General features: G+C 50.3%; 2 protein-coding genes across 4 annotated transcripts in view; both read right to left on the bottom strand.

Annotated features, from left to right (window-relative positions):
* Nucleotides 1–3,293, bottom strand: part of PI16 (peptidase inhibitor 16) — a 21,880-nt gene extending 18,587 nt beyond the window's left edge. The window contains exons 1-4 of the mRNA XM_027697741.1: nt 2,828–3,293; nt 1,384–1,602; nt 873–982; nt 10–98 (exon numbers count right to left, since the gene is read on the bottom strand). Coding sequence (XP_027553542.1) covers nt 10–98; nt 873–982; nt 1,384–1,602; nt 2,828–2,980 — 571 coding nt within the window. The 5' untranslated portion in view covers nt 2,981–3,293. The remainder of the gene's footprint in view (nt 1–9; nt 99–872; nt 983–1,383; nt 1,603–2,827) is intronic.
* A 753-nt stretch (nt 3,294–4,046) lies between these two features.
* Nucleotides 4,047–8,913, bottom strand: part of CUNH6orf89 (chromosome unknown C6orf89 homolog) — a 24,836-nt gene continuing 19,969 nt past the window's right edge. For all 3 annotated transcript variants that reach the window (XM_027697749.1, XM_027697750.1, XM_027697748.1), the window contains exon 8: nt 4,047–8,550. In XM_027697749.1, the coding sequence (XP_027553550.1) occupies nt 8,465–8,550 (86 nt within the window). In that variant the 3' untranslated portion in view covers nt 4,047–8,464. The remainder of the gene's footprint in view (nt 8,551–8,913) is intronic.

Below are 8,913 nucleotides of genomic sequence, written 5' to 3' on the forward strand. Positions count from 1 at the left end.
CTCACTCACCACACAGGTTGTTCACACAGACTGTGCCTGTGGGACACCCTAAACATGGGGGTCCTTTCGAGTAGGGCTTTCGGCCATTCTCATTACCCCTGGAAGCAGAAGATGCCAAGAAAAAGAAGGCATGAGCAAAGAGGGGTCTGATTCAGCTGGGATATCCCAGCCAAGGCAAAACTCAGGATTAATGTAACAAACAGGTCATGGTCTCCTGCCACGGACTGTCAGTGCCATTTACTCAACAGCCTGAGCCCAAGGTTGCTCAAGCCAGGGGACACAGCTCCATGGACCAGATCCTTCACCTCCCTTAGAACAAAACACTGGATGGGCACTGGGACAAGCAATTCTGTCTCCCTTCTGCTCAAGACCCCTAAGAAGGTCAGCAGCCAGCAGCTGCTCTGAGTTGGTCTCAGCAGCCACAAGCAAGTGGTACCAAAGCTGGTCCCAGGGCTGTGAAGGGGGTACCCACTTCTCCTTCCACATCCAACACTTCCTGCTTGTGCAAAAGGGCTTCTCCACCCCAGGCAACCACTGCTGCCAGCAGGGAAGAACCAGGCCCAGAGCAGGGAGCTGTTTGTACCCTCAGCCACTGCGACTTCACCTTCGGGCAGCTCTCAGGGCAGAAGGTGCCTCCCTGGGTCTGTGCCAGAAGCTGAACCAGACCTCAGCAATCACGGGCAAGGATCACCAGTCAACCCTTCCTTCCTCTGTGACCAACCCAAGATAAGGAAGGCCTTTCTTTGGAACCGCTTTGCTTCTATTTCTGACCAAGGCCAAACTCTGCTCTGATAAAAGGACCGAAGGAAGGACATTTCCAGCACAAAAAAACCCATCAAGATGCATCAATCCATGCAGAGTCTGGGACTTACAGGGGAGAATACTTGCAAACCAGCAGGTGCATGTTCTCTGTTTCCTTTCCTTTGACCTTCTCACAAAGCTTTGCCCCGCAGCCGATGTGTTCCGTGTCTGCCCAGACCACCTATGCCAAGGACCAGGGGTGAAGGTGAGGGGATTGGGTGAAGGCAACCTGTCCCCTGGCCTTGAAGGCTGATTCATACATCCATTCTCATAATTACCACAACCATCTCTGCTCCTCCTTGTTCCCACCCAAGCTGTGAAGAAACATCGAGACTGTCTCTTTGCCTGAGACAAGCTGGCACCCAGCTTTGCTGAGCAGCCAAAAGAGGGCTTCAGAGCTTGTTTCAGAAATAAGGTCTTCTCCCAAAGGCTGCTCATGGCTGGCACCATGCCCAGCTCCCCCTGTATCATTGTGATTCCCACCTGGTTCCCCATCCCTTTGCAAAGACTTTGGGAGGAGCTGGGGCTCTGGTACAGCACCTTTCCCAACCGCCCCATCCTTCCACCTCAGCAGCTTGTTACCTGTTTGTAGTCGCCACAAGTCTGCCCAGGCTGACATTTGCCTGTTAACAAGCTGTAGAATTTCCTCTCCCCATTCCACTCTGCCACAGCATGTTTGAGGTCCAGGGTTGGGGCCATGGCAAAGACGTTTTCCTCGTGTCGCTCAGTCTCATTGTTGTGCTCCCAGCTGCACTTCTCTGCGTGGGATTGAGCATCAGCCTCCAGCTCGGTGTCCCAGGTCTGAAAGGAGCTCAGCATCAGCACAGAGAGAGGGACACAGGGCTCTCCAACATCAACAAGGCACTTACCAAGGATCTCTGGGCTCTCTGGCCACAAAGTTTGCCCATTCTGGAGTAAAATTCAAATCCCCACCCAACACAGTCATCAGGAGAGGTCAAGATGGTCAGATCCAGAACAAACCAAACCTTGGCTTATAGGTCAAACAGGAGAAGGTCAGTGCATCAGCACAGCTCTCACAACCTCACCTGGAGCACATCCAACATCATCACAGATCATCCTCAACTCAGAGAGGAGAAACTGTGACAGTGCTCAGGGTTCTGGCTCTGGTCCCTTTGAGTCTGCAGTCACCAGTCAGATCTCCTCTCCCTGAATTTAGATTTTTGGTTCTTTTGGTCGTTAAGCTCCTGTTTACCAGCCCACAAAGGTTTTACTCCACCTGGGCAACTCCTGAGTCAGGCAGGGAGGTCTCCTCCAAGCACAGGGTGAGCCAAAGAGGAAAGGACTCCAACTATCCATGACAAACACTTGTCTTTCTCCACATGATTTGCAAACAGTGAGGACAAATCATGTGGTGCAAGATAAAACATGATATCGAAATTTTAGTCAAGAGTCCATAGAAGACAAAAGGTAGCACCAGTTCTAGAGTTTGTTTGTTCTCCCACTGCAGCCACACATGATGTGGGACATGATTCGGTTTCCCTGAGCAAAACAGGGGATCCCTCACCTCCAAGGCAGCCATGCACAAGGCATGGTGAGGATTAGGAGTGGGATGGACAGCCCAGAAACCTGAAAGACCTGGTGGTCATGTTTGAAGTCGATGCAAATACAAAGCATCAGCAGGATTCCCCCTCCAGCTCCTGCAAGTGGCCATGGCAACGTCTCCAGCTCATGGCACCTGCTCATGGCAAGGTCTCACCTGCCCTTCCTCCTCATCACAAGAAGCTCCAGGAGGCACCTGTGAGTGAGAACTGCATCACTCTCAGACAGAGCATTGGGGGACTCAGATCACACTTAAAAACTTTCAGAAATTATCAAAGACAACTCTACAAGTTAAGGAAACTCATCTCTTTAGAGCCAATTTAAGGAACCTCCCCACTGACACCTCCTTGTAACCCTTGTAATTGCTCAGCCTCCCCTAAGGAACACCCCTGTCCTTCCCAGCATTGAGATCAAGGCTTGCACCACACAAACACCCCGAGATTCCTCTGCAATAAAAGCCACTTACCAACTTCATCATAGCCCTGGCAGGAGGAGAGACCTGGGAGCGGTATCTATTGTGCTCATCCAGGATTATCTTCTTTTCTTCGTCACTCAGGGACCAGCTCAGCTCCAGCACCGTGAGCACCAGGAAAACAGGAGGAAGACCCGAGCTCAGCATCGTGCAATCAGCTTCTGCTTGGGAGCCCAAGGCTCTGACAGTGGGATTTACAGCAAGGAACACCCAACAGCTTTTCAAGATTGGGGAGGAAATGTATTTATTAGAGTTTTGGACCCACGTGGGACACACCCCTGTCACGTATTGCCCTTGATGAAGAGGCACCACTGCGGCTGGTGCCAACAAATGCACAGGACAACTCCTGTCTCCAGAGACTTGAGAGACCAGAAACACCCTTCCTGGGCAGCTGTTTCAGTGCTCTGCCACCCTCCATGGAAAGAACTTCTTCCTCATGTTGAGGTGAAACTTGTTGTGTTTTAATTTATGGCCATTGCTCCTTGTCCTGTCCCTGGGCACCACTGAAGAGAGTCTGAAACCATCCTCTCGGCACCTGCCTTTAAGATATTTACAGGCATTAATGAGACCCCCTCTCAGTCTTCTCCAGGCTAACCAGGCCCAGCTCCTGCAGTGTCTCCTCATAGGAGAGATGCTCCACTTCCTCAATCACCTTTGGGCCTCTGCTGGGCTCTCTCCAGTAGCTCCTTGTTCTTCTTGAACTGTGAAGACCAGAACTGAACACAACACCCCAAATGAGCCTCACCAGGGCAGGATTCACCTCCCTTGACCTGCTGGCCACACTCTTCCCACTGCCCCCCAGGATCTCCTTGTCCTTCCTGGCCCCCAGGTCACACTGCTGGCTCATGATCAACTTGTCACCCACCAGGACCCTGCTCCTTCTCCACGGAGCTGCTCTCCAGTAGGTCACCCCCAACCTGTGCTGGTACCTGGGGTTACCCCTCCCCAGGGATAACAGGACTTTGCTCTTGTTGACCCTCGTTAGGTTTCTCTCCTCCCAACTCTCCAGCCTGTCGAGGTCCCACTGAATGGCAGCACAGTTTCTTTTCCCCCAAAGTGTTTCTTATGACATTTCCCAAATGATGTTGGGAAATGTTCTGACTTTTGGTTTAAAATTACACTTCCACTTAGAAAAAATGCCCTAAAAAGGGTTAAATAACCTCTCAATGGCTGACATGCAACACAAAAAAAAAAATCAGGAAAAGGGAAAAGGTGCATTAACACTTGTATTTAATTGCAAAAAGTAAAAACTTTTTTATTCTTCTTACATACAAATCTCATTTATTTACACACTTTACAGGCTTTTCCCAAGTATTTACAAAGTTTGCAATATATTAAATTATGACCATCCATAAAATTCTGCATTAAGTGCATATTTACATTCTTTTTTTTTGAATCCACCACTGAATTTAGTGTTCAGCATTGAAAGTCTTTATGCATATATAGCTTTACTTCCCAGCACCCCTGAGCCTTTAGAACGTGGCTCCCCTCCCCAAGACAAAGAGATAATGCTAAAAATAAATCACCTGCCATTTGTCTGAATGTCCAAAGCAAAGGGGAAGTCCAGCATCTCCCTTGTCTAACTCAGCAGGACACTAAATCTGCCCTTTAAAAGGAGGAGGTTCCTGAAGAGGAGAATATCGAGCTCTACCTATAAAATTTACCAAGAGGAGAAACTCTGGTCTGCAGGAAGCAAAAGCTCTTTGTGCACCCACTGAAATGGCCTCACCCCAGGAAGTGTTTGGTTCTCTTAGAAACCATGGGGTTGAACATGGACCACCAAGCCTGGAATTGGGTGGATGTGGAAAATTCCCTCCTGGAGCAGCATTACCGAGGAGAACCAGGGGGTTTCAAGGCAGGAGGATCCCTTTTCTGAGACACTGGTGTTTACAGAGCTCACATCTCTACCATGAGATGTCTTGCTCCCAACTCCTCTTGCTTGGGATGCTCCTGCTGTTGGGAGCCCAGGAGGCCACAAGGGAAGGGAGGTGCTTTGATCCAGCCCAGTCTGACCAGCTTCTCCACCAGAACGTTGCAAAAACAGGACTAGAAGGAGAAGCTGAAGTCCAGAGACTCACGGGAAATCTGCCTCTAGAAAGCTCTCCAGGGCATTGCAAAGGGAGCCTGAGGCTGGGAGCCCTGGGGGAATCAGTGTGCAGTGCCAGTGGGGAGGAAAAAACCAGAAAAGAAACAAAGAAAGCAAAAAAAAAAAAAAAGGAATCAATAGAAACTGTCAGCCTGGCTCCCGTGGGGGCTGCTGATTTCCTGGTACTGAAGTAAATCATAATAGTCCTTTCTCCTCCTTTCAATTACCCTGAGTTCAGGACTGAGAGCAACGGTCAGTGACCCCTGCTTTGGGAAGCAGCTTTAAACCACGATCCTCCTGCCCAGCTGAGGGGGCACAGCCCGTCCTTCCAGCCTGGCAAGGAGAGAGGTGACCCCTCCCCATCTCTGCCTGTGGGTGGTACCGATTTCTGGTGTGATTTCAGAGCAGCTCTGCAGCCCCCGGGGTGTTGGGTGAGCAGGAATTCATCTCCCAGCTCAGAGAACACGAGCTCTGAAGCACAAAGGGATTTTAAAACACTGGGATGCACACATTGACTGGGAACCCCTGTGAGCTGGGCAGGGTGGGAGTGGGGGATTGTCCAAACCAGCACAGCGAGTGCCAAAGGGCAGCTGAGGCGAGGGAGACCACGGTGGGACACCCCTTCTGTGACTCATCTGGTCATGTCTGTCACCAAGATGCTTCAATGGCTGCAGAAATGGCCCCATCCCCCCAGCCCAGCCTCAGCAGGCTCTCTAGGGAAGTCCCAGCCTCCTGCAGCCTTTCCAAGGGCTCTGTAAAGCTGGAGCTATGGATGAGAAACACGACCAGGGCTCACTTGCAGCTAAAGGTATCAAAACCTCCTTTTGGCCATCCTGGTTTTTGCCACTTTGGCCTCACCTCTGGGTTTCCCACCTGGCTCCTGGCCCGCGGTGCCGAAGGTGTGAGCACCACTCCTCTGGCAGCTGGAGACAGGAGCTGCTCTGGAAGCTGTGCTGCAGACTGGGGCTTGGCAGCTTCAGCCAAAATCGGCTCTTTATCAGCAGGAGAACTGCCCTCCTGTTTTAGTTTAGCAGCTAATTCCTTACAGCTTTTGGAAGAGGAAGAGAAAATATACTGGAAAGCTTAAAAACAAATGATGTAAACTCCGAAGGGAGCAAGGCTGGGACATATGCAATGTATCGCCCAGACACCGAGCTGGAAACTTATGCAGAGCCCATAAAGTGCACTTGGAGAGCTGCTCTGCACACAGGCCACACTCACCAGCTCCTGTCCAACCAGCTGCAACTCTTTGAGGAGGGGAGAAGATATACGTGAGAACACTTCTGCTAAACAGGCACAAACCTGCCCTTTTCCTCCCCCTTCCCCCCCTCCCCGGTCTAAACAGCAACCGTAAATAGATCCATTTTCTCTGCCTCTTCCCGAAAGAGCCAGACAGCCACAATGGCTTAAGTGCGACTCTCAAAATCCAGGCATTTCACAGACACTTGGGAATTGTCTCCACAGCTCTTTGACAAGTTACAGTCAAGGACACTTAGCAGTGACAGCGTCACCGAACCGCCGCAATCTCAGCAAGAAAGGCTCCAGCAGCATCTCTGAGCAAGTGCTTTACAAAAACGGGTCAGGTATAAACCAGTGAGAGGTGAAGTAACCTTGTCAGCCTTTAAATTTGATTTGAGCAGCTGCCAAAGTGTAAATAGCAACAGTCACTAACGAGGCCCTGATTCTGCCATCACCAAACTCCCAAATTTCCATTAACTAAGACCCAGGTTTTAAGAGGAGGGAGGGGGGTGGGGGCTGTGTGTGTGTGTCTTGGCATGTACAAGATTGCATGTAGTGTCATGAGTGTAAAATACACCCCAAGCAATGAGAATACTAATGGAAGTCTTATTAATCCAATTCTCTTTAATATTTTGCTACAAATTAGATCAGTCCTTTTCTATCTCGAGAGAGTCAGACTCTCCCCCTTTGGTTCTACTGCATCTGCTGTGTGTTGGTCCAGCACTGAGGGTTATTAACACAGACTGACACAGGTGCTGGGGTTGTTCTCAGTGTTTTGACAGGAAAAAAACAAGGGTTATGCATAGAAATGTTTGTAGTGTCAAGGCCTCAGACTAAATTCTTTGGAGCAGGAACTGTCCTTTGCCTTATCCTTGTACAGGAGCCAAACATGGTCATCCCACTTGGCAGCTTTTGTCAGCCCCTAATAAGATTAGTACGATGTTTGCTCCCATTTTTCTCAAAAACAAAGGCTGGACAGACATTTTTCCAATCTGTCATTTCACACGTACCTAAAATATTTACAGAGAAAAAGGCTCCTGCTCCTGAGAACAGAGTTAACTCGCTTGCAACCAAAACCCCTCCCAGTTCCATATTAACAAGTGTGAGAGCATGTCCTGAACCCCAGCCCTGGCCTATGAGTTCAGCCTGACACATCTGTAAATGATCTTCAGCAGCGGGATCAGACCCAGAGGATCAGACTTGGAAGGGACGGCAGCATCCGCAGCCTGCAAACCCTGAACCCGAGCCTCTCTCAGGGCACTGGAGACAGCAGTGCTCCAGCAGCAGGAAACATGCAAAGGCAGCTTGGAAAGGACCCAGGAAAAACCAACCTTCACTCTGAAGACAGAGCTCCAGGTCTGGAAGGAGTTGGTACAAAAATTGTGAGGGATGAGGGAGCTTCCAGGTGCTCCCATAAGTCCCCTGGGCTGGGAATGCAGGCAGTGCCTCCAAAAACAAGGAGCTGAAACTGGCTGTGCAGCCCTTGGTGTCTCAGGTGAAACCTGTACAGAGCTGCTCTGCTCCCAGCCCCATCTCCATCCAGAACTCCTGCACTCCCAGCACCAGCACCACTAACGTGTGTCGGTGCTTTTTGCAGGAAAGGAGGTGGAAGAGAAAAAAAGCACAGTTACTATTTGACTCACAACCTGCAGACAGAGAATCACAAGAGTGATCACAACAGAGAGGCCTGAAGAGATTCTTTTGGTACAAGAATGATACAGTGGGCAAGGGGCAGAGACCCTCAGGCTCAAGGCTCCCCCCAGCCCGGGAGTACAGAGCTGGGATCAGCTTTGGGGGAGACACAGCCACAGATGTGAGGGAGAGGTGGGGTGAGGCTGGGACACATCACCAATTCATTCCCTTTATAGAACTGGCCTGACAAGACAGGCTCAAAGCTTCCTCCTCAGGAGGAATGTACACAGAAATGTCACACACCCCCTCCACTCCCAAACCCCCCCCAGGAAGTTTCAGAAGTGCCATAATCCACAAAGGACACAAGGTGAATCTCATCCTGAGAAATCCTTCTGCTGTTCCTGGAAAAAAAAACCTTTGCTGCAAACCCAGGGCTTACCTGAGGGGACAGGGAAGGTCATAAATAGCTTGAGCTTCTCCCAAAACACATTTGAGGAAAGGCAAAGAATTACCTCAAGGGTCAGGAAAACAGTCATTTTTAAACACTGTAAACATGCAGGGTGGCAAAGCTGCCTGCCCCAGTTGCCCCAGCTCGCTCTCAAAATGTTGCCTCAGCTTCAAAGCTGAAAGTCTTCTTGTCCTGGGAACAGCTCTATTTTCCCTCCCCTCTGTCCTTAGCTGGCAGCTCCGTCACAAACCACCGCTGGCTCTGTCCCTTTGGCCATGAAGCTCATTGTCCAGTGATCTGTGCTGGCATAACCTTTGGGAGAGGCAATGGAGAGGCCATATTAGATGAGTCCATCCTTAAAGGACTGCTCCCATTTCCCACAAAGGGCTGTGTGCATGCTGGAGCTCTTTGGAGAGACACTTCCCTCAGGGAACACTGGGTTTGTGACACCCATCATGTCTTGTGTAGCCTACAAAGCTCATTTTGACACTGAGCACCTCATGGGATCCCACTGTTTGTGTTCCAGGCCACAAACTCCCAATCCAGAAGGATGATCCTCTGTACTGCAACAAGCAGGCACACACCAGTTTGGGAGTGGCAACAGCACTGACCAGTTTGGAGGTGGTAATGGCACACACCAGTTTGGAGGTGGCAATGGCACACACCAGTTTGGAG

The sequence above is a fragment of the Neopelma chrysocephalum genome, unplaced genomic scaffold (assembly GCF_003984885.1).
Source record: "Neopelma chrysocephalum unplaced genomic scaffold, ASM398488v2 Primary Assembly neopelma1_122, whole genome shotgun sequence".
Taxonomy (NCBI): domain Eukaryota; kingdom Metazoa; phylum Chordata; class Aves; order Passeriformes; family Pipridae; genus Neopelma; species Neopelma chrysocephalum.